Consider the following 24,137-nt stretch of genomic DNA (forward strand, 5'->3'; position numbering starts at 1 on the left):
TCCTTTCTTCCCTTTTTAGTGACATTCCAACTCAAATCAGATAACAGCAAATCCTTAAATTCAACTGATAAAATTGGCCAGTCCAAATCAGTTCAAAAAATTTGTTCGACCAAATTTGCTTCAAAAGCTTAATCCAACAAGATATGTGATAGCAGCTGTAACTACAACATGAAAGGATAGCTTACTTGTGATGATGATGATGGTGGCATTTGTCTTTACCACCAAAAATTCTACATATATCAATATATATATATTACAAAGGCAACACTATCCACAGATGGTATGATCCCAAATTAGTATCAAAGAATATGAAAGCTTAACAAAATGGGAACCTAAACCACACAAAGATTGTCATAGAGAAAAACAACTCTACATCTTTTGAAGAAAATGAAGTATTGATCTGGTCTTCGAGTTCTTCACGAGCTAGCTAACTGTTCCTGGAGCTCAAAGCAAACGGTTGAGAATTTGCAAGAACTTGCGCAACTGGTCTCTTGGGTTCGTTAGCATGCCATAGAGTTGAGAGCATAGAAGCGCACCCTTTTGATCGTCTGCAGTTGATTCAACAATGAGTTGAACCAATGCACAGAGTTGGTCAGGAGGGCTAGGTGATTTCGGTGGAACTGGAGGAACGAGAAAAGGGTGTTGGAGTAGTTCAGGGATCCTCCAACGTTCATTCCGGTCCCAAGCAAGACATTTCTTCAAAAGATCCAGAAGCCACGGGTTGGGGAGAGGCTCGTATATGATCTCATGATTTGGATCAGTGATGACTTTGAATTTTGCCCAGAAAGTTCTGTATTCTGCAAAAGGCGTTCGTCCATAGACCATTTGGTAAAGGATGCAACCAAGGGACCAGATATCTGAAGGACGACCACATTTTATTGTGTTGCCGTTAGCATCCGTCTCATTACACATAAATGCTTCAGGAGACATGTAACTTAGGGTCCCGACCTGCAATGCTGTATGATCTTAGGAAATGAAGCATATTCGAAATGCAAATGTTAATGCATAAATGTCTCAATCAAGACAGTATTATAATAGCCAGACTGAAGACTTGAAAGATCGTAGGGCATTTAAAGAGATTTTTTTTTCAATGCTCAAACCTTTTATTATAAGAGAAAAGGTAATCATGTTTTTATGGATTTAATGACTTTCTGGCATGTAAACTACTTTTAGGAGGTAACTACCATCTCTATGTGAATATAACATTTTAAAATAATAGAAGGAAACCTGTGAGTCCCGTTGAATGTTTGTCGTGTCACTCATTATAGCCTTGGCGATCCCAAAATCTATTAGCTTCAGGGAACCTCTCACCAGAAGAAAATTAGCTGGCTTCAGATCAGAATGCACGATACGTTCCTCATGAATAGTGTTTACTGCTTGCAGTATTTGCTGCATCATGATATGAAGTGAAATGTTAATATACTTATATCTTGCTTGAATCTTTGGCAACCAGTTTCGTGAGGAAGTATAGAGGTAATGAAGCAAATGAAGGAATGGATTTCGTGAAGGACCTGCCAATAAAAGCGGAGCCAGTTCTCATCTATGGTTGCATTAGAACCATCCAGTTCCTTCCATTTCTGAGCTAGCATGTGGGCTAAATCAATTTCTCCATATTCAAGTACCATGTATATAAACCCATCATCTCTAACCCTGCCTTCCTTATTACTCATTGAACCATGCATCACTTCCTTGAGTAAAGTCTTATCTGTCACCTAAAAGTACAACTAGATATAAGTTTGTATCTTGTACATGTGATATTAGTTCACATAAAAGAAAGTAGCACGAAGAAGAAGAGAATATGCATAAACTTTTCATAACAAGAAGTTCTTACACTTTAAAGCATAAACTTCAGTAAAAGCCTTCCTTGCTTCTCACGGAACATTTTATGTCTACGCAGGGGACCTTATATTAGTGTTTTAGTTTCTCACATCAACTTTGTCACCAATTTGTTCAGAAACCTTAGCAACAGTTCCAACATGTGTCCCTCAGGACTGCATTTCACTAAAAAAAATTATCATCTGCATTCATATAGATTTGATTTCAACGCATTCTGATGTATTTTGGCAATTCTTTACAGTGAGTGAACTTGTTGAGCAGTTAACACTGCATCATTCATATTCACATAAACAAAACCAAGCTTGTTCTCTATATTCATAGTGGAACACTTGAAGGATACAGAGGAAACAAAAATTGCTGCATCCATTTCAATAAGTTGACGTTAACATGTAACACTTATGGTGTCACACCTGTGACCTCACCAGGGTTATACTTATTTGGGAGAGTGAAGCACAATGGTTACATTCCTCAATATTTTTGTAACAAATCGAGTGGATTAAGGAGCTCTTAGCTAATAGGCAAAACCATCAAACTAAGCATGACAGCAGAGGAAAAAATGTGTTGTCTAGCTAAAATCTAGTTAAACTTGTCCATGATAAGGTTATGATTATAAATTTAAAGTTTAAAGCTATCTTTCAGAACAAACCAAACAAGGAGGACATCAGGATCATAAAAATAAACTATTTAAGGGTATTCATTCAAGCTTACTTTCAGCATGCAAAAATGTTCCGACACATAAATTAATACTCCACTTGATATTCAAATTACATCTGTAGCCTAACAAGTTTGAAGTGGTATAAATACTCATAGCTAGTAATTGATAGAGATAGTACCTCATAATCAACCAGCTGAATGATGTTGTTCTTCCCCCTCAGTTTGTTTAAGTACTCTATTTCTTGGCAGAATCCAAATGCCGTGGCATAGTCACGGCCTTTAAGTTTTATCTTCTTCAAGGCATAAATTGTGCAATCTGATGATATAACTTTATGGACCTCACTACTTCCACCACTACCTATCTTGCCAAGTCTTTGATAGAGCTTCCCATTAACTTTGAAAAATAAGTCAGGATCATAACCCTTCTTACGAGAAGTTGATGTTGCTTTACCAGTAGCACCTCTTTCTAGTTTCTCTGACTTGGAATTTTCCAATTTCATATCTGATGGAGGTACATCTGGTGGTGGAAGTTGAGATTTTTCATTGGGAGCATCTCCTTTGACTGGAATGCTGTTGTCTACTTGAGGGGAATCTTTAGTAATACTATAATCATGTGGTGAACTAGTCTGGAACTCCTTACATGGACCAGATGATTTATTGACTTCCATTGCAGTTGCAAGAGCAGAGCTGACAGCTTGAGAAGTTACGGCTGACTGAGAAGCTGATTCTCCTACAGCATTCTTGGATAAAGAACATGATGGCTGAACAACGTCCATTTGCCCTTCATTTTCTTCAGCTGGCCCAGTGCCCAATTGAGAACCACTTGCTAGAGATTGCAAGCAATAAGTTGTTGAACTAATCATAGGAGCAGAGCTTGAGTTCATTAGCGTTGAAGTAACACAAGAAGATCCAATCAATGAAGACTGTGTCATGGCATTATTCAAATCATTCTGTAAAAAACTTCCAAACTGGTGGAGCTGATCATGAACACCCATTGTCCTTCCAGTCAATAGAGAAGAAATACCGCCCTCAGACCTAAGACTGTTTTCCATTTCCATGCTTTGAAAATTATGATTTCTCCAGTCCTGATTGACAGCAGCTGAAGTATCCACTTGATTACCCATACCCGTCTCTGTTTCTGTCAATGCAATTGAATCCATATGAGACAATAAATTATCTGTTCCAGTAACCATTTGATCATCGGCCCCTGCATAGACAATTTGCAGTATCTGCTATAAATTGTGAACTGCTACTAACCCCTAGTTTTACCACACTACTTGACATCCATTTACATAATAGTTTTAGTTAGTTAACTCATTTTTCATAATCAAACATGCAAAACATTCTGAGATCTCATTGAAGCGTTACTTAAAAAATACAATTTATAATTACCAAGAGATGTGGCAATGGCATCGCTGGAAAAATGAACCTTCCTCTGAACTTCCCCTAGAGCATTCCCAGGGCCTGGTTCCAATGAAGCAACTGCATCATTGATCTGAGGCCTAGTAGGCTGGTCTCTCTGAGTATTGAAAAGCTTAATATTTACATCATGTGGATCTACAGTGGTAAACCCTTCTGAAGGTGGAGATGGAGTTATTGGAACATTGTCGTGATTGTACGCACTGCCATATAGCATGGGCTTGGGCTTTGGAACGGAACTCCTTAATCCCTGACTCTGCAGGATATCCTCTTTGCATTTTACGGAATCAAATCTTGATTGTGGTTTTATACTTGATTCTTTTGGAGGCTCTCGTTGAGGAACCACATTTCTTCTCGGTCTATGCATTACAGCTAATTGTCAATGCAAACAAATCCAATACAAACGATTAGCAAAGCTAAATTGATAATGCACCAAACAAACTTACCTTACTCTACGACAGCGAAGAAATAGTAGTATACCAGTAACTATAGGCAAACTAAGTACCACAAACATCAACTACAAGCACCGGAGATCAACTAAAGATTGTGATATCCCTTTTTATAAAATGCTTCATAAATCACTACCTAAATCAACATTTGAATCATGAAGCTAGCTTGAAGCAAAATTAGAGTTTAATTATAAGACTAGGGTACTACAGTTAAAGCATGAGGTAGAACACCTTAAAGATCGTATCTTTGAAAAAGAAAATCTCGTTGAACTAGATTTTTAATATAATGCAGAATCCACTGAAGTAAGTGGAAACTAATAAAAATGTAATTCACGAAGTAGAAATGAAAACTCCAGCATATTCAACCCGTCTACAGTCAGAACTATCCAAATCGTCGCTGCAAGGTAACACAACAGGATACAGCATAATATCCCAAATTTGTTTTACGATCTTTGCTGTATTTGATTCCTGATTTGTCTTAATTCGTATATTCTCCGTTAAATTGGAGTCATAGCAGATCAGCAGGAGTCATGCTTAAAACCCTAATGCCCATAGCCACACACATTAGCACTAACAGACTATACCTACGGGACGGTGCCGTTTGAAGGCGGCTTGAATATCGCGAACGAAGTCGGGAGGGGACTGCGATGAGGACGACGTCGAGTTGTAGGTGGAGCTGGTGTTGAAGGAACGACTGAGATTAATCGAGTCAGGGTTGATGGTAATCGGACGGCTCTGCTTGGGGTTGAAGAACTTCGCCTCGGCAGGTGGGGCCGGAAGGTCAGGCTCCCCTTCCATCGATCAATCGCTCAAGCATTTCTGATTCTCGACGAATATTTGCTGAGAAGACCACATTCACGGAGATGCATCCATTACAGCACTCTGCACTGTGTGTGAGCGTGTGTGTGTGTGTGTGAGAGAGAGAGAGAGGGAGATGATTTTGAAATTTCGCAAAGGCGCTCTCTGCTGCTTGTCTGCTTATTTGTTTTATTTTATTGTTAATCTATTTTGATATCGGCTGTCTGAGGCCCAACATATTTTGGCCCATTATAAATTGGGCCTTTTAAACATAAAACTAAAGGCCCAATTAGTCATCAAACATATTCAAAGGGCTCTCTACTTTTCTTCGTCTTCGCCAGTTACGAACAGAGACGCCGTTTTCAGGCATTTGGAGGTCACTGCGTGCTACAATACGCCGGGTGCGTACTTCCCTCCCTTCTCTATTTACAGTTCCCTTTTCTTTTTCTTTTTTTTCTTAACACTTTTATGCTGCCAATGTTTTGACTTTGAAATAAATTGAATTTACCCTTATAATTTTTTATTTATTTTTTTCTGTTTTGGATGATGATAAGCACTTCGATTTTCTTTAGTCAGATATGTAATCTGTTTTTAATTTCTAGTTTTAGTTTTTCGACTATGGATTGAATGATGCTATCTTTCTTTTATTTTGATTGAATAATCTCTGTATAAGGTATTACTGCCGCAAAAAGGCTACTAATTTGATTTTAAGAAGTTGGGAGTTGTGAAAATAGATGTGTTATTATGTCCGTTGATTATGTTTTAAGAGAAGCAATGAGCTGAGCAAAAATTGTGTAACAAAATAGGGTTTAGGGTTTAGGGTATATCGAAAAACTACTTAGAATAACGAAATACTCCAGATTGTATTTGTTGAGAAGTGTAAAATTGTATGGATCATTGCTTTTGATGATTTATGGCACTGACCAGTCTATTCAAATTGTTATTAGAATTTGTAGAAGTGATAGTTGAAGTTTGATATTAGGTATTCTTGAGTGAGTGAAGCCCCAAAAACAGCAGGGGAGACCAAGAATGAGACTCTTAACTCATAATATGTTATCATCAAACATCAAAGGTGTTACCAATGGATTCCCGCTTCGGATTGAGGTGGAGAAAATGGTGGAGAAGGAGGTGGAGTTGAACGCGGACTTCCTCCGGAACATGTTTGCCAAGGTTGAGTGGAAGGCACTCGTGGAGGCCTCAAAAACCTTGGGGTATACTGAGCTACCCGACAATGCTGAACCCTCCATGCTCGACTCTGATGAGTTCCTGCACAGGTTCCACCACGCCCTCCTCGAGCTCCACCTTGAGGAGGGCGCATTGGTCTGCCCTGAGACTGGCCGGAAATTCCCGGTCAACAAAGGGATCCCTAATATGCTGCTTCATGAAGACGAGGTTTGATTGCTGCCTTTGCTGAACGTATGTCCTTGTATGGTCGTGTTTAGGAATATATTTGTCGATGTTAGGATGTAAGAGCAAGTTGGTAGGGTTGTGAAGAAACATGACAGATAATTTGAATGGTTTTGTGCTTGTTGAGAAATTTTCAAACGAGTTCTTGTTTTCTTTGAGAGTCGTCTTGTTTGGAGAGTTTCGACATCGTATTTATTGCTCAAGGGGGATCTCTGAATTTGTCAAAATAGAGACTATTTTGATGAATGATTCAGTTCTGTGGTATAGTTGTGTTTGAGAGATGGGATAGCTTCATGATCATGATCCTTAGGTAAATCACGTGTTTTACTATAATCAATGATTTGTTGGATTTGAAATTCATATTTTTCGTGTCAGATTTTTTAATCTCCAGTTATTTTAGTGACTCTTTTCCGACGGTTTATTTGTCATGATTCTTACATTTACAAGGCATATAAATTACTGACACTGTGTTAGTTTTATAATTTTTTTTATTTATTGGTATGCGTCTTTAAACGAGTGAGTTCATCGATCTCCATTTTATCGAGGCTGAATTTCAATGATACTTATCCTCTGGTATTCGGTTTTAAATTTGTACTATAAAAGAAATGTTCATAACATTTTTAATATTTTCTATGTTAGATTCTTCAAAAAAAAAAGTTTTGATGTCCGAGAACCATATTTGAGATATAACTTATTTACCCAAATAATGATAATAAAGAACTTAAGTGACTTCCAATATGTTAAATATTTGTAGTGACCCCAACTAAGGAGATGTACATTGAAAAGTTAAAAAGTAAAATAAAGAAAAAAAAAAAAAACTCAGCTCTGTTAAGTATTTTGCATAAAATATTGGTGGAGACTCGAAGTTATATATATTATTTTCCATAAGTTTACTCATTTTTCACTAGACTTTTTAATTAATCTTCTCAGTAATAGAGTACCCATCTTTTTATCATTGTAGTATTCATTCGTGGATAATTCGGAACTAAGGTTTATGATGATTATCCTTTGATGAGGAATTATCAGAAATATTATTCCAAATTAAGCAAGACATTCTCACGAATTACGGTCTACTTATTCTGGTCATAACACATTAAAAATCAAAATAATTTATTTGATTTTTTTTTTCAGAATTACGAGAGAGATCTATTATATAATCAAATAATCGCACGCAGGTGGAACTACTACCGACACAAAAATGGAAAAACTACCCAAATGAAAAAACTACATGTACAGACAGACGAGATTGAACCCAAGACATCTCACAAATACGAGTATTTAAGTGTCTCAGTTTTACCACTTGAGTTAAGTCTAATTGGCTAAAAAAAATCAAAATCAAAATCAACATAACTACAAATACAATATCACAAATTTTGAAAGAAAAAAAAACAGAAAAAAAATACAAAATATACTATTGTAATTTGTCTTGTTTTACAAATCTCGTCCAATACAACTTTTTATATTTAATTTGTCAAATTTACTACCGAAACTTTGTATATACTTAAATTTTAGAGTTAATACATCAAAGCATCCATTCCATTATTATGATTAAAAAAAAAAAAAAAAACCTTAAAACTTAACCAATTTTATGAAAGAAGATAATTTTTCAAAACATATAATATTTCTAATACTAAATTCAAGTTTTAAAACTTGAATTCTTAACCAACACTAGCGGTTGGTTGTGAAATTCAAACTTTAAAACTCGAGTTTACAACTAGTTGTTGGTTGTGAATTTAAGCTTTAAAACTAGAATTTACAACCAACATTATTATTGGTTGTAAAATATAGAACAACTAGTTATTAATGAGATGAAAGCGTAGCGCGGAGTCAAACCTAAGGTGGCGACGCGGCGAGGAGAATCTAGGCGGCATTCCACATCGACGGAGAATGAAAGGTGCCACCTCTATTGAATGTTTTCGGTGTACTGAGCTCCGATTCTTGGATCTTAAAAAAAAAAAAAAACTTCGATTTTTTTTACATAGTAGCAAATTTGTTGATGACGAGATTTTTCATCGACGATACAGAATCGACGCCTGCACCTACAGCTAGAACTGATTCCTTCAACAAAGTGGTCCAATCTCTTTGTGTCTTGGTGTTGGTGCATTTATTCAAATGAATAAAAACTTGCCTTGTCGAGATATTGATTCCTTCGCACAATAATTTTCGACTGAGTTGTATGAATGAACATTTGGAGCTTACATCATCATCATCTAATTTTCCTTTTATTTGTGAAAGGAATAGCCTTTACGACTGCCCCTGGATTTACTTCTTATTGTCTTTGAATTGAATCTGTTGGTGGCGTTGAGATACATCAGGCAAGCGGTAGTGACGAGGCAGGGATCCGACAAAGAGAAGTGTGAAAGTAATTTTGAGTAACTTAAGTAGTGTGAAATTAATTGAAAATGATAAATTTAAAATTTTTATATGAAAGATAATTGACAAACATGATTTTCGTACATCACTTTCGCATGAACTATTGTCATCTTCCCCCATGATTTGATTGTTCATGTGTGTTTGTATCCTAATTTTAAGTTTTTTTGAGATTTGATGCTTGGTGTAGCTTTGAAATGATTTCAAGGAAAATCAAGGATTAGTTGGAAGACTGTGAGGACATGAGATCGAAGTACACCTCGAGAGGAATCCGTGAGCGTAAAGACGACGGAATCGAAGCTCGAACGAGGGAGAACGGAACCGACAAAGCCGGCTGCGCAGGACCCTACGGCCGCGGCAATGAGCAGTAGCCCGCGGTCACCACCCGCGACCGCAGGGGAGACCGCTGCTCATGTGCCTCGAGTCCAGGGAGTTTCCGTGATCCGGGCCGTGGCCGCGGGCCTTCCACTCCTCCAGACACGGTCCTAATCGTGGTCACTGTCGCGATCGCGGGGAAATGACGAGTTTTCTCCCCCAAGTGGGCCTAGATGCGATTTTCAGCCCTTAACCCCTCTTCTTCCCTCGTTTTTGAGGGATTGATCATTCCCACACATTCAATACTCCCCCAAATCCTCCACAAAAGAACCCTAGCCTCCATTAAAACTTCCAACTACCATTTGAAGAGCATTAAAGAGGAGTGAAAGAGAAGATTGAAGGAAGCCCCATAAATAGAATTTGTCACCTCTCACTCTCTCTTTTCTTTATGTACACCTTTGAGTTAGGTATGTTGATTATGAACATGTTAGGCTAAAATCCTCCTTTGATTTGGGGATTATGCTATATGGATGATGTAATTGATTGATTATTTTGCTCAATATATGTCTTGATTGTCCCATTTTCATTATCTTTTCAAGCCCTAGTTTTATCTATTGCATGAATTGTTGGTCACTCTTTATGCATTTCTCATTTTTAATTTGAATCGGAAGAGGATGATTACAATCACTACAAAAAAAGCGCTGATTACCGACGGCTAAATGCCGTCGGTAAAAAAAGACGGCCGCCGGTAAATAGTGTTACCGGCGGCGATAACGGCGGCAATCTCCCGCCGCTAAACGGTTCGTCGGCAACGACAATAACGGCGGCGAACATCCGCCGTCGGCAGTTGTCGCCGTTAAACGGCGGAGCCTAGCCGGAGAAATAGCGGCGGCAGACACCGCCGCTAGTTACCGAGGGCTATCTTGCCGTCGGTAGAGAGCCACCGGAGTCCGGCTGACCCTGCCGGAAAACTACCGACGGCGAGTACCGCCGCTAACTAGCGGCGGCGAATCGCCGTCGGTAAAAATCTACCGCCGGCCGGTGGTTCACGCCGGAGGATGGCCGGGTATTTACCGAGGGGAAATTGCCGTCGGTAACTACCGACGGCGTTTTGCCCACGGTAATAGTTTTTATTTTATTTTTTTATTTTATTTTATTTTATTTTATTTTATTTATTTATTTATTTATTTATTTTATTGTATATTGTATATCCACAATTTATTTCCGTATTTATACGGTATTGCATACTTTAGACGAACTTCCCAGTCGGCGACCCGACTTCCCAGTGGGTCACCCATCTTGCTTGTGCTATGTGTCAAGCACGCTTAACTTTGAAATTCTTTTCGAGTGATCACCAGTACAGAACACTCGTATTATTGATATATCTACATCTATTAATTCATTTAAATGCTATATACTCACTCATATAATTATAATCTTTGAATATGTGGAGATAATACCTTAAATATGTTGTTAATTAGTGAGCGAGTTCGTTTCGGTCCTTATTTTTATCGTCGGTAAAATATTTAATTAATATTTAATAATTAATTAATTAATTAATTAATTAATTTTTTTTTTTTTTAACATTAATACACCAAAAGTGTTTTAATTTGGTTATTATAATGTGATTTGAATTTATTTGTTTATGTTAAATGCAATCATCATCATCATTGCCATAAATATATAAAACATTTATAGTTTTAATAATTAAAGCACTTGAAATATATAGTTCAATAAAACATAAATTTGAAAAGAAAGTGCAAATGTAATTTTGTTTGAAAACATAAACATAAGTCTAAGCATCATCATCATCATCATCATCGGCATCAGGGTGTGGAGGTGGCGGAGCCTTATACATCATCATAAACGCCTCCAATTGAGCCACGCGGTCCTGCATCTGTTGGCGTTCTGCTTGCTCTGCCGCCATGCGCTCCTCTATCTGTTGGCGTTGTGCTTGCTCTGCCGCCAATCGCTCCTCCAGCGTGGAGATCCGTGTCTCATAAAGCTGCTGAGACACCGCAGAAGTGCCCGTGCTGCGGATAGACCCCCTACTAGCCTGACTCTGCCCGGCACTCCCGACGCCGTAGATCCGTGACCTATCAATTTGCACCACCTCCAAATACACCTCGTCTAGCCGCTCCTGTCGTCCTGTGGCAGCGGCCAGTCGATGAACCTCGGCCTAATACATACATAACAATGCATAATTGTTAGAAAATAAATACATTCACTAAATATTTGAATAAACTTAAACACTTACGTCAATTCTAGCATCTCTCTCCGACGTATAACTTCCGTCGGCGTACGTGTGGAGGCGGAGGAAGGTGGCATAGTTCGGTGCATCCTGGGGAGTACCAGGATCCAAGCTCTGTATATGCATTTATATAAGATAAATAAGTTATATTAGTCAATATATTAATTTAATTTATATACTTAATTATTTGTTAATTACATACCATATACTGCTGCAGGATACGAGTCGACTGGGACCCGCCCACGTGCCTACTGATCCCTGTACCCTCCCCATCGGGATCGGACATCCGGTTGGCACGAGCTCGAGTTGAAACAGCCTCAACCTCGGGCTGATGCCAGTAATCCCGGAGTCCAGTCCAGAAATCGGGAGTCATCCAGACGGGCCTAGACATCTCTCTCCCTTGGCTGATACACTGCTTGAGAGTTGACTTGTAGTCGCTCATCATGTCGGAGTACCTTTTGCGGGCTTTTGTCTCCCACATGATCCTCACGTCATGCTCATATATGGCCACGTTGCGGGATGTTAATTCTCTGAAGAAGAAACTTAACTCTGTAATTGCCTCCCAAACATTCTTAGGAAGAAGTTCTTTAAATGCAACAGGCAGAAGGATTTGCATGAACACGTGACAGTCGTGACTTTTCATGTTGTGCATCTTCAGGGCGTTCATGTCAACGCATCTACTAATATTTGACACGTACCCATCGGGAAACTTAAGACTCTTGATCCATTGGAGTAAGATCTTCTTCTCTTCCCTGTCAAGCGTATAACATGCTTTCGGATACCCTCGAGTTCCATCCACTTTCTTCAACTCTTTCCGCTTGCAGAAGGTGTTCAATTATTCTCTAGATTTTTCTGTATCTTTTGTCTTCCCCTTCACATTCAGGACAGTATTAAACACGTTATCAAACACATTTTTCTCAATGTGCATAACATCCAGATTATGTCGAATCAAAAGATATCTCCAATAGGGTAGATCCCAAAATATGCTTTTCTTTTTCCACCCTACATCTTGATATTTGGCGAGTTGAGCGTTCCTGCCATCGAAGTCTTCGGTAACCTTCACGAAGCCTAACCCCTCGATTTGATTCAAGATTTGTATTCCTGATCTTTGTTCTGGTGGACCAACATTGCATGTCTTATTCCTCAAGAATGAAGTTTTGTTTCTCCTAAACACATGGTTAGGAGGTAAGAACTTCCGATGATTATCAAACCACGATTGTTTTCCACTCATCGGCAAAGTGAATGCTTCTGTATTCTCCATGCAATGTGGACATGCCAATTTCCCAGCTGTACCCCACCCAGACAACATAGCGTACGCTGGAAAATCACTGATAGTCCATATCAGAGCTGCTCGCATCTGGAAATTTTGCTTCAACGATATGTCGTAAGTGTTCACACCAACCTCCCACAGAGATTTTAACTCGTGTATCAATGGCTGTAAGAATACGTCCAACTTCATCTTTGGGTTTGATGGGCCAGGCACGAGGACTGTGAGGAACATGAATTGTTCTTTCATGCACAACCACGGAGGCAGGTTATACGGCGTGACAATAACTGGCCAAGAAGAATATTGACGCCCTGATTGTGCAAATGGGGCAAAACCATCTGTAGAGAGGCCCAACCTCACATTTCTAATCTCATCGGCGAATCCAGGAAAGACTGAATTCAAATGTTTCCATGCCGGAGAGTCGGCCGGGTGGCGCATTATCCCATCGTCTGTGGAGGTCGCATGCCACCGCATATGTTCAGCAGTTGCAGGAGATGCAAACAATCTCTGCAATCGGGGCGTCAAGGGAAAATAGTGCATCTGTTTAGCGGGCACTTGTTTCTTTCTGCGACTCCCAGATGCACGCAAGCTGTCCTTATATCGTGATTGGTCACAGAACATACAACTATGTAGCTCACTAGTTTCCCCCCAATACAACATGCAGTTATTAACACAGCAATCGATCTTCTCTACTGGCAAACCCAAACCACGTAGATTTCTTTTCGTACTATAGAAGTCTTCTGGACAGTTGTTACCCTCTGGTAAAGCAGCTTTCATCATCGAAGACATCTGATTGTAAGTCCTCTCTGACATGTGGCTTTCAGTCTTTATGCTCATGAATTGAGTCATCCAACTTAATTGTGAGTACGTGTCACATCCTGCGTACAATGGAGTATCCGCTGCATCCAACATATTATAAATCTGTTGAGCGTCATTATTGGGCGGCTGCTCCAGATTTGGAGGATCTTGATAATTACTAGGTCCAGCATGGTCATGCACCATCCTTTCGTAGTTATTATATAATCCATCATCCTCATTCATTATAGCATGTTCTCTCGGCAAGACAGCGGTGCTTCCCCGTGACAAACCCAAACTTTGTAATTCAGGACAAATCCACGCCTACTAACATGTTCTCTGACCGTAGGTACATCTAAATACGCTTGATTCTTGCACTTCTTACACGGGCACCTAATGTTACCTTGTCCATCTGTGTACGCCGTTTGATTGAACGCCCACTCAAGGAAAAACTCAAGCCCCGTTTCAAATGCGGTACGATCATTGTATCTCGCGTACATCCACGTACGATTATCACTCATTCTTGCAAATTCTAATTGAAAAAAACAAATAAAACATAATAAATTACTTGAAATCTAACAAAATTTCGACAGCATAACCCCACTATCCTAACTACCAAGTGCTCGACTCTACCAGCAACTATAGTGACCATAGTGGTCCTAATTTACTAAGCCTATACTAGGTCTACCCGACCCCCCAATGTCGAAGCAATAATACAATACAAATAAAAGCAATAAAAATCATGGTAATTAAATTAAAAACAATCATTTGTAGGGAGAAGATCCTTAAGAAATAATCAATTTCTATCCCAAAGGGAGAAGATCCTTAAGAAATTGATTAAATCTATCCCACAATATATATATATATATAATAATATAACATTTCATAAACACATAGCACATAACATTGAATTTAACAAAATTATCCAACATATATAAATTATTCTAACAAACAACTTAAACTAATTGATTAAAATTAATATAATTTAAAATTAATCATGCTTCATAATTTAAAATTTAACTAACAACATCATATATTAAATGGATTAATATAATTTAAAATTAATCATGCTTCATATAATTTAATTATAAACAAAATCTATTATAAATTAATTAACTATATATAACAAATAATTAAATCTATTTAATTAATATATAATTAAATACATAAATAAATTCATAATTAAATAATTAAATAAATAAATTAGAGAGCGTACGGTGGTGGTTTCCGGTGGGTGTCGTGAAGAAGGCGGTGAAACGAGGTCGTCGAACTACAATAAATAATATAAGTGAAATTATATAATTATATATATATAATTAAAATTAATTAGATATATATATATATATATATAGATCTAGAGAGAGAGAGAGAGAGAGAGAGAGAGAGAGAGAGAGAGATACCTGCTGGGTCGGCGGCGGTCGGCGGCGGCGGAGGCGGCGGCGAAGGAAGAGCAGCAGCAGCAGGGGAGGGGCTGGGGGGTAGTTTCTGTTCGCGTGGGGGGGTTGGTTGCGGCGCAGATACTGAAAAAATGGGCAAACCCGCTGCCCTATATTTTAAAGGTTACCGACGGCAAATGCCGCCGCTATATAGCGGCGGGGATTTTGCCGCCGCTAAGTCTATAAATTTAATTAAATAATGCGTATTTTAACATTAACGACGGCGACGCCGCCGTTACATACCGGCGGCGAGTTTGCCGTCGGTAACTGGCCGGTAATTTCGAAATTTCGGGTCGCCTGCAATGCCGCCGCCTTGCCGCCGTTATCTACCGACGGCAAAATCGCCGCCGGTAGTTTTCGCCGGTAAATACGCGCTTTTTTGTAGTGAATAAATTAGGTGTTTGAAACATATCGACTCAATAAATCTGGAGGTTGAGAGTTGGGTGAGAGTTTATCGATCCTATGTGCTTTTGAGAGTTATAGGTTAGAAGTGAACCTGTGACAGTAACTATGACCCGTAATCTACTGTTTTTAGTCGTCCAAGAGAGGGCTAGTTGGAAGATCACTTTAGATAAATAGGTAATGTCAAGACTAATATTGAGCTAACTTGAAGTCTATTAATCTATTGATACCTAGTCCCTAAATCACCTTAATCACTTAACTAATCCACTTTGCTTGTTTTAGTCTTAATATTGTTAGGTAATTTGTTAGATAATCAAACCACTCACTTCTCTACTTGGTCTAAATAGCCCTAGTATAATGACTTAAGGTAATCACTAGAATATAACCACTAATCCTCGTGGGATACGATCTTACTTTCATATATTGCAACTACCCTTTATACTTGCGGCATAGAAAAATAAATTGTGAGCAATAATATGGTAAGTGTGTGTAATTTTTTTTTTTTTAATGGATAGTTTTTAAATTTGCTATTTTAATTTGAACATTTTTAAATAAATTTTACTCCATTCATCCCCTATATTTATGCATACATTTTCTTTTTGGTATGTTTCCCAAATTTATGCACACCTTATTTTTTTATGAGAGCCTATGCACACCTTATTTTTTGGATATTATCTCACACATAATTTTTATAATTTTACCCTTTCAACTTACACTATTTACTCATAATCTACTAAACAATATCCTTTATGTGAGACCCTTTTCTTCACTATTAATATTTTAAATAATTTTTCATTAAAATTCGTAAAAAAAACATCTATGCATCAAGTGTTTTATGGAAAAAAGGAAAATAATAGGTCGGCATAAGAATTGAAAAGAATGCAACGGCATGGGTTACTATAAATACCAGTTGTTTGGCGCCAAATTAATTTCGATCGCTTCTCATCACTGCTCCTGCAAAAAATCCTCTCGGCGAGTACGCTCTTCGGATTGGATTGCTAGAGTTTCTGTTCACAACAGAGGTAGAATTGCGGAATTCTTCTCATAGTAGAGCGCTCAAATACCTTACTTTTGGTCCGATATTTTTTAATCATTTCAAACTAATCCTTTCTGTTACTCCGTTCAATAAATTACTGCTCAAAGTGATTGTTTCCATTGAGATTCCACTGAAATTGAAAGAACTGTGGAATCTAAAGGTTTGAGATCGAACTGGCGCTTGTGCTGCGGAATTCGTTGGTAACTTCGCAATGAGTAGACTTCTAGGATTGTCAGGCATAAGAAGCCTGGAACAGTTCAAATCTTTGTCTGGATCTAGTTCCGGTGCTGCGAACAGGAAGATTATCTCAAATGCTTCGCTTGCAACTCCAGAGTCGGCTTCTTCGGGTAGTTTCGCCAATCTGAAGCTCACAGCAGGTTATAATGACTTTTCGTTGTATTCCTTCATCGCTTGGCAAATGTTAGCAATTTTATGCTAATTTTGACAAATTGTACGATTTGTCGTCTTTCTCCAGAAAAATTGGTCAGGGAGCAAGCTTCTGCGAGAACTGACCTCGAATTGGCGGTAAATTGAGAAGAAAGATATATAAGTCTGTTGTAACGTCTCTACCTGCACATATGTTCTCTACGCACTAAAAATTACTACCTATTTTTTAAAAAATTTATGTTGTGCATGTCTATACAAGTCAATATTTTGATGTTCATGCATATACACGATGATGTGCACGGTATAAGTACGAATTATGTCTAGACGTAAGCATCCTACAATTTTGTCATATGCGTTATATTATTCAAACCAGAAACTGAGATCCGAGTTAATGGACTGCAGGATTTTTTAAAGTAATTTTTGATATCGTGTAATCTAAGAGTAAGTTGAGTGTATATTTGAAAATGCAGAATTCTAAGCTCAAGAAACTGACAGAGCAAATGTCTGTACTGGAAGAGAAATTGCAAATTGCATACAATGAAAACGTGAAGCTTAAAGTGAAGCAGAAAGAAGATGAGAAGCTCTGGAAAGGGCTTGAATCAAAGATCTCATCAACAAAGACACTGTGTGATCAGCTCACCGTAACCTTGCAGCAGCTGAATGTTCAGGTTCAGCAAGGTATGTCTTCTTCATAAAAGGAAAATCTCATGTCCATGGTATATATATGTTCTGCTGTTCTGTTTACCGTAGACTTCCACAGCTGAGAAAGATAAGGCATATTTTGAAGATAAACTGTCAGCAACTTCAGTTACTCTCAGTGATTTGCATGAGAATATGAAGTCTATGTCCTTGAAGTTGGACTCCTCTGAACAGACAATTAGAACTCGTAAGTGATATAATATGTGCTATTTCAGTCTAGAGCTATATTTATTCAGTTTAGTAATCTAGTTGTTGCCTTTGGTGTTTTTTATAATAGAGTATTTGATTTCTTGTTGTGTTATAAATCAAGGTGAGAAGGAACTTATGGAACTTGGCCTTGAAAAGGGAAACCTGGAGACGGCCTTCAGAAATGAACAGAACAAAGCTAATTGTTTGATAGAGGAGAAAGGTAATGCTGATTTATGTGAACCTTTTAGAATCAATTGATAGTATAGTTTGCAAAACTCGAATGCTTGTAATTGAAGCTAGGCTATATTGCTTTGAATGCCTTAACAGTTAGAAGGATAAATATTAATAAATTCCTCGCCAAGGTGGTATAACTCTGAGTTGTTATGTGGACACTTCACATCACCCATCAAATACTTTCAGTAACATCATTTTCCATTTTAATGTCGGAAAAAATTCACAGCATGTTCTACGGAGCCGTTTCACTTCCGGCCTTGCAAATTTATCAGATTAAAAGTTCTCATATAATTCTAGTTACATCTCATCAGTTTAAAAGAAGGTTATGGTTGCCTGGATAGGCCTTACCCTTGGAGATCATCTTGTAGATAATTTGGTTCAAACTCCAAATAATTGAGGAAGCATAAACGCTGCTGCTATTTCAATATTTTGCACAATCCGAAATGCATTTTGTAAATTAGCTTAAAATGTCAAAGTAAAAAAGATAACCTGAAGTTAAAACATACTGCACTGTTTCCATGTGACAAGGATATCTGTAAATGAAAGATTATTATCAGTGCATTGTTTTCAAAGATTATGAGCATTCTGCACATTTTCTCATATCTTAACCCTTTACGCTTTCATTATGCATTTATGTACCTGAACTGGTGTTTCCTTGTTCTTTTTCCTATAGGTTGTTTAAATAAATGTATGTCATGCCCAATTGGAAGACTTTTTACTTATCCTTTTTCTGTGTAAAACAGACTGTGTGTTAAAAAGATTGGAAGAAGATGGAGCAGCACACAGAATTGCTTTAGAAAATCTGACGACTACAATGGAAAAATTGCAACTTGAACTGAGAGTAAAAGAAGATGACGTGCTTGAACTGAGTCTGTCCAAGGAAAAATTGGAGAGAGAAAACAAGGTCCTGTTATCTAGCAGAGATGATTTTTCTAACAGATTGCGACTTACACTAGTGGAGGTCAAGAATCTTGAAGATTTTGTGACTATGCTGGTTGTGAAGTTCAAAGAACTGGAGAGGCAAAGTCTGGCATTTTCAGACAAAGTCATTCAATTAAATGCTTCATTCGATTCATGTTTGGAGTTGGCTCAGATGGAGAAAGACATTGTCTCAAAGTGTGCTCAAAGAAAGTTCGATCAGATAAACGACCAGTGTGCTAGTGTTATATCTGAGAAAAATGCTCTACTAATAGTTAATCATGAATTGAACATTAAAATTCTTGAGCTTCAGAAAGAGCAGGAATTTGCAATGGTACAGCATGCTGAAGAATGTCGCTTAGCAGAAGAGAAAATTCGGAAATTGGAGTCTGAATCGGAAATGCTTGTTACTAAGCAGAGTGAAATGCAAGCCTTGATACTCAAATTGGAGGATAACCTTAGGATTTCTTCAGAGAACTCAAGAATATCAGAGGAAAGAGTGGTATAAGCTCATTCACTTAATTTGGTCTCTCGTTAACTGAATATGGCATGAGTTGATTTTTGTTTTGGTCATGCAGCAAGATTTATCAATGAAATTTTCCGAGTTAGAGCTAAGCAGCAAAGGTCTTATAGATGGACTAAAAACACAAATCCTGAACAAGCAAGAAGAAAGTGATGTTTTACAGAAGGAGGTTGAGAAAAGAGAAGAAAATATACATTTACTCAAGGAAAGAGTGAAAGAGCTTGAGAATGCAGTAGAGGAAAAGGATCAGATTCATGTGGAACTCAAGGCAAGAGAGAAACAGATTGATAATCAGAAAGCAGAGGTATTCTTCAATTGATTTTCAACTAAAAGTTTTGTACAGCTGTCTCTTAGATGGGTCCGTAACTACTGGTCTTCTGTTTTAGGTTATGGCTTCCCTGGCTGACACTGAAAGTAAGCTTCAAGAGGCCAAAAAGGAATATAATCAAATGCTAGAAAGCAAACAATTAGAACTATCAAAGCATTTGAAAGAAATCTCTCAAAGAAATGATCAGGTCTTCTCTCTTTTCCTTCACTATCTCAATTTCTAATGCATATCCTTGTTGCTTTAGAGATTCATCAATATGACTATTTGTTGGAATCTGATCAGGCCATTAACGATATACGAAAGAAGTATGAGGTGGAGAAGCAGGAGACTGTTAATCTTGAGAAAGAAAAGGTTCTCTTGGTTACTTTTCCGTTATGAGGTACTGCATCTTGCTTTCAGTTTTGTTTTAAAAATGTTCATCCTATCAAATTTCAGGCAGATAAAATTATCCAAGATGTGGAAAAAAGGTGTGAGCAAAAAATTGAAGAATTCAAAGAAGAATCTCGACAACATTTGCTGCAGGTGCAGGAAGAACATGCTGCAGCGGTAAGCACTCTGTCCTGTTCAATTCAAGGTTGTCAAGTTTGTGAACCGATGATTCCAATAATGAAATAGAAAATAAAATAAAAAAGGGAACACAATGTAAAACTGGGAGAGCGGTTGAAGAATAACTCATTATTTTTGTTAATTCTAGTTAAAAATAACTGAGTCTTGAAGTGCAATTGAAAATATATTGAACTGATTCGTGAATATAACCATATGAATATGAGAGTGGAGCTAATTATGATTTCCTTTCTCCAAAACCATATAAGACTGAAGTGAGTCTAATACCATCTATCCTCTTTTTCACCACATTCTGAAACATAGCTGAATCTTCCTTTATAGTTACACCTTTACAAAGTTAAATTCACTATACTCACCATTTTTTTCGATATTACTCCTTTTTAGGCTACGTACATATTTTTAACGCTGTTGCTTTTGTAAAGAATATTTAAACTGGATTAGTAATTCTCTTCCTTGTTATCTCTTTCACTAAGCTTTAGTAATTTAAAGCACCATTTTTCTTTACTGAACTTGAAGAAAATAGCTTGCTTGATCACAGGTGCTCTGTAAATAAAAAGAAGTCTGTAACATAGTATTCAGTTTATGGAAAGACCTGCATTTTGAAAATTATATTCCTTGCTTTCCTAAACCATTTTTTGGTTCTGTTTCTGCTATGATGCATGGAGCACAAATATGTTGAGATGACTGAGATGACTGTTGATTTCTTCTATACAGGTTAGCAACATTCATAAGGAACATGCTAAAAAAGAAATGAGCCTCATATCTAAGCACACTGAAGAACTAAGGCGCACGGAACTTCATGCTGAAGCTGAGTTAAGAGAGGTATATCATTTGTCAAATATGTTACTTCACAGTGATATTTTCAGCAGGTGGTATCATGTAGTATCTTATTAACTATTCCTTGCAGAAAACAAAAATGCTTAGGTCTGAGCATGAGGCTCAGTTAAGAGCTTTGAGATGCGAGCATGAAGATGAGTGCAAAAGACTGCAGGAGGAGTTGGATATTCAAAAGGCGAAGGTGAATCATTAATTCCATCTGTAGTTTCACTACAACACTAATGCTGTCATTTGTAAATTTAGGAAGAGAGGCAGAGGACTTTACTGCAGTTGCAGTGGAAAGTAATGGGTGACAATCCACAAGAGGACCAAGAAGTGACTTCTAAAAAGGTCTGCCCCTCTACCCCTACAGTATGAGAAAATAGAAAGAATGAATGGAGTGCTTAAGGGTAGAAATCATGACACATGAACTTTTCAACCTTGTAGAGAGAAAAATATAGTATTGTGCTATCTTTTCTACTATAATAAATTGGATTGATTATATCTGCTAACTTTGAGAATAACAGATGATGATTACCAAAACCATGCAAGTTTGAACGTTGAAATTGCATATATAATATAGGATACAGAAAATTATTTTGTATAATGACATTATCTGAGTTTAGTTTTATTTCTTTCTTCTCCCTTCTTCTTTTGAAATATAACGGATCTTAGTAATTCATATATTTGTTTGTTAAAGTTTCCATTATCTGAAAGATGTAAATACGTGGTATTATATTATCTACCAGTCACTTATTAGTTATTGTCCAGAATATTTTGAGTAAGTTGCTAGCCATTTGTTCATGAGCTAATACTTGCATATAGATGAGATTTACTTGATGAAGTAAATATTATGCAGAACTACTCCATCTCATCTTCTAAGATGAGAAATAAAGAAAGCAACAAAAGAATTCAGCAGTCTCTTGACAGAGCAGAAGTTGATGAAAAGGTGTCTCCTAAACAAATCTAGCCTTTGCTTTGTCCTGTTTCACTCATATGGAATTACTCATGGAGTATTCATGTGCATTTGAAATTTATTTGTTGATTCACTTCACCTCACAGGCAACCCAAACTCCAGTTTCAAACATGTTGAAAAAGGTCGAGAATGTGAATAATCTGCCTAAGCACAGCAGGAAGGTGAGAATTTTACAAGTTACTCTTAAATTTGCAGATAAATGGGTGAATTATTCACATTTCCTCTACCTCTTCTGTGCACGTGAGTTTTCAATCAGTGAATATCTTCAGAGACAACAAAATAAAAGAAAACAATCCTACTTCTGAGGCCAAAGCTATGGTGCTAATAATCTGTCACGCTTACACTTCACAATTAGCAGGTGACTCACCATGAATATGAAATTGAAACATCAAATGGTAGAACAATTACAAAGCGGAGAAGGACCAAAAGTACAGTCATGTTTGGGGTCAGTAGTTATTCAATCATTTAACAGTATTCAGTTCTGAGGTTCCTTTAGACAAGGAGGCAGGCTATGACTGGAATCTTCACTTTGCTGTAACCATTTGTATAGCAGGACCCAAGGAAGCAAAGGAAGAGAGACACACCAAAGGCAAAGACTCCCAAAAATGTTATCCAGGCAAGTGTCCACTAAACCAATCGTTCAGAAACCTGTTTGCATTTGCTCTTGGCATTTTGTTTTCTCTTTAAATTCTCTGTTTCAGTGATTGTTCTTGATTTCGAACCAAATTCATGGATCACAAAAATGTGGTGTGGAAAACAGATAAGAATTGGCATCTGTTGATTCACCTTATATACTATGAACAGCTATGATCAAGCAATATAAAAACTATATATGTCTGCATTTTTCTACATGTGCTCAAGCAGTTTGTCCTGCAACACACACAAAAAAGTCCCGGAATAATATTTCAATTCTAGAATTCTGTTGGCTGTTGTTAATGCTTGGTCTTTAATGTGATCTAGGGAGCCAAAGGAGGAGTCCCTCCAAAACCTTCCAACATAGGTGATTTATTTACTGAAGGATCTTTAAATCCTTATGCAGATGATCCCTATGCATTTGATTAAAGGTATTCCGGTTCACCCTACAATATTCTTGAAATACATGTTTAAGTGACTATTGCCCCACTCTGTGCACTACCCGTTTATCACCTTGCTTCCAAGCTATTCTGGATACCAAATTTCCTCTTTAGCCCGAGTGTGAACGTACTTCTAAACATTTCCGTGTGCTGATTTCTTGAAAATTTTATATGACTATTTTCATTTCTCATGTCAGCCACTCTTTTGAAACAACAACTAAAAACAAGAGAAAAAGTTGTTTTTGAGGTTTAGCAAACAATGTTATTTTGCCTTGTCTAATGCAGTTTCTCTTCTCACTGCAGGATCTGGAAGTAATTTCCACTGTGAATGAACACGCCTTCTTGAAGTGAATATTAGCTGCACTGCATATATATTCATGCATGAAACTAATCTCAAACAAACTTAGTATCTCAAACATATTGATTCTGTCTCATTAAGTGCCATAAATTCTTCTTTTGCTCATTTGCGGCAACATTTCAGACTTAACTTTCTTTCTCTGTTTGTTACATAACTACTTACGTTGAAGTCAATTATACTTGCTGTTCGTGGCTAGCTCCTCTAACCTTCCTGCTAAGCTTTAGTCATATGGACTTCTTGAGTAGATATATTCATGAAAGTAAATGTTTTAGAAACCACCATTACCATCTACCAACTCCCTCACTGGAAAATGCAATTTTTTTACCGTTGTCTCTTTGATTATTGAGTATTTGTTTGGTTTTTATTTATTTATTTCACCTATTGGTCTCGCTCAATAACAAGCTTTCACATTTCCCTTTTGAGCGTCCACTTGAAATCCAAATTCCAAGTTCTTTCTTCAATAAATATTTGGCAAAATTATCGATACACAGTAGATAGTCGGTTTCTTTACAAGAAAAAAACATAAAGAAAATATCAATACACATGACATGCATGCACACACATATATTACATTATTACTCATACATATCGGATTATCTTTGAATTGAAGCGACTTTTACTTTTAGTCCTCTAATAA

The 24,137-nt window shown here is 37.4% G+C and overlaps 3 protein-coding genes across 7 annotated transcripts; 2 read left to right on the forward strand and 1 right to left on the reverse strand.

Annotated features, from left to right (window-relative positions):
- Positions 1-191: 191 nt before the first annotated feature.
- Positions 192-5,317, reverse strand: LOC131011956 (serine/threonine-protein kinase MPS1). 3 transcript variants are annotated; one of them, XM_057939855.1, is made up of 6 exons: positions 4,943-5,317; positions 3,883-4,281; positions 2,670-3,628; positions 1,512-1,712; positions 1,228-1,389; positions 192-948 (listed from the first exon to the last, which is right to left on the reverse strand). In XM_057939855.1, exons 1-6 carry the CDS (start codon positions 5,154-5,156, stop codon positions 445-447), a joined length of 2,439 nt encoding a protein of 812 aa, XP_057795838.1. In that variant the 5' UTR covers positions 5,157-5,317; the 3' UTR covers positions 192-444. The 3 variants fall into 3 exon arrangements, with proteins under 3 accessions (XP_057795838.1, XP_057795837.1, XP_057795839.1); XM_057939854.1 differs by having other exon boundaries at positions 2,670-3,697; positions 4,943-5,315; XM_057939856.1 differs by having other exon boundaries at positions 192-956; positions 2,670-3,697; positions 4,943-5,311.
- A 105-nt stretch (positions 5,318-5,422) lies between these two features.
- Positions 5,423-6,923, forward strand: LOC131011959 (multifunctional methyltransferase subunit TRM112 homolog A-like). 2 transcript variants are annotated; one of them, XM_057939863.1, is made up of 2 exons: positions 5,423-5,557; positions 6,139-6,923. In XM_057939863.1, exon 2 carries the CDS (start codon positions 6,186-6,188, stop codon positions 6,552-6,554), a length of 369 nt encoding a protein of 122 aa, XP_057795846.1. In that variant the 5' UTR covers positions 5,423-5,557; positions 6,139-6,185; the 3' UTR covers positions 6,555-6,923. The 2 variants fall into 2 exon arrangements, with proteins under 2 accessions (XP_057795846.1, XP_057795847.1); XM_057939864.1 differs by having other exon boundaries at positions 5,445-5,557; positions 6,104-6,923.
- A 9,359-nt stretch (positions 6,924-16,282) lies between these two features.
- LOC131011960 (synaptonemal complex protein 1-like) lies at positions 16,283-23,649 on the forward strand. Of its 2 annotated transcripts, XM_057939865.1 has the most exons (20): positions 16,283-16,421; positions 16,596-16,812; positions 16,911-16,960; positions 17,293-17,500; positions 17,583-17,708; positions 17,832-17,930; positions 18,688-19,364; positions 19,441-19,689; positions 19,772-19,900; positions 19,996-20,064; positions 20,149-20,259; positions 20,992-21,099; positions 21,185-21,295; positions 21,358-21,444; positions 21,953-22,042; positions 22,156-22,230; positions 22,428-22,514; positions 22,623-22,685; positions 23,030-23,133; positions 23,446-23,649. In XM_057939865.1, exons 2-19 carry the CDS (start codon positions 16,647-16,649, stop codon positions 23,129-23,131), a joined length of 2,607 nt encoding a protein of 868 aa, XP_057795848.1. In that variant the 5' UTR covers positions 16,283-16,421; positions 16,596-16,646; the 3' UTR covers positions 23,132-23,133; positions 23,446-23,649. The 2 variants fall into 2 exon arrangements, 1 of the variants encoding a protein (XP_057795848.1); XR_009097152.1 differs by having other exon boundaries at positions 22,620-23,133.
- The last annotated feature ends 488 nt before the right edge of the window (positions 23,650-24,137 follow it).

This window comes from Salvia miltiorrhiza, chromosome 2 (genome assembly GCF_028751815.1).
Source record: "Salvia miltiorrhiza cultivar Shanhuang (shh) chromosome 2, IMPLAD_Smil_shh, whole genome shotgun sequence".
NCBI lineage: Eukaryota > Viridiplantae > Streptophyta > Magnoliopsida > Lamiales > Lamiaceae > Salvia > Salvia miltiorrhiza.

Coding starts and splice junctions, on each gene's coding strand:
- LOC131011960 (XM_057939865.1), top strand. CDS start 16,647: ATGAGTAGACTTCTAGGATTGTCAGGCATAAGAAGCCTGGAACAGTTC. Junction 20,065..20,148: donor TTAATCTTGAGAAAGAAAAG/GTTCTCTTGGTT, acceptor ATCAAATTTCAG/GCAGATAAAATTATCCAAGA. Junction 22,231..22,427: donor TGCCTAAGCACAGCAGGAAG/GTGAGAATTTTA, acceptor CACAATTAGCAG/GTGACTCACCATGAATATGA.
- LOC131011956 (XM_057939854.1), bottom strand. CDS start 5,156: ATGGAAGGGGAGCCTGACCTTCCGGCCCCACCTGCCGAGGCGAAGTTC. Junction 4,282..4,942: donor CAAACGGCACCGTCCCGTAG/GTATAGTCTGTT, acceptor ATTGACAATTAG/CTGTAATGCATAGACCGAGA. Junction 3,698..3,882: donor TGCCATTGCCACATCTCTTG/GTAATTATAAAT, acceptor TTGTCTATGCAG/GGGCCGATGATCAAATGGTT.
- LOC131011959 (XM_057939863.1), top strand. CDS start 6,186: ATGAGACTCTTAACTCATAATATGTTATCATCAAACATCAAAGGTGTT.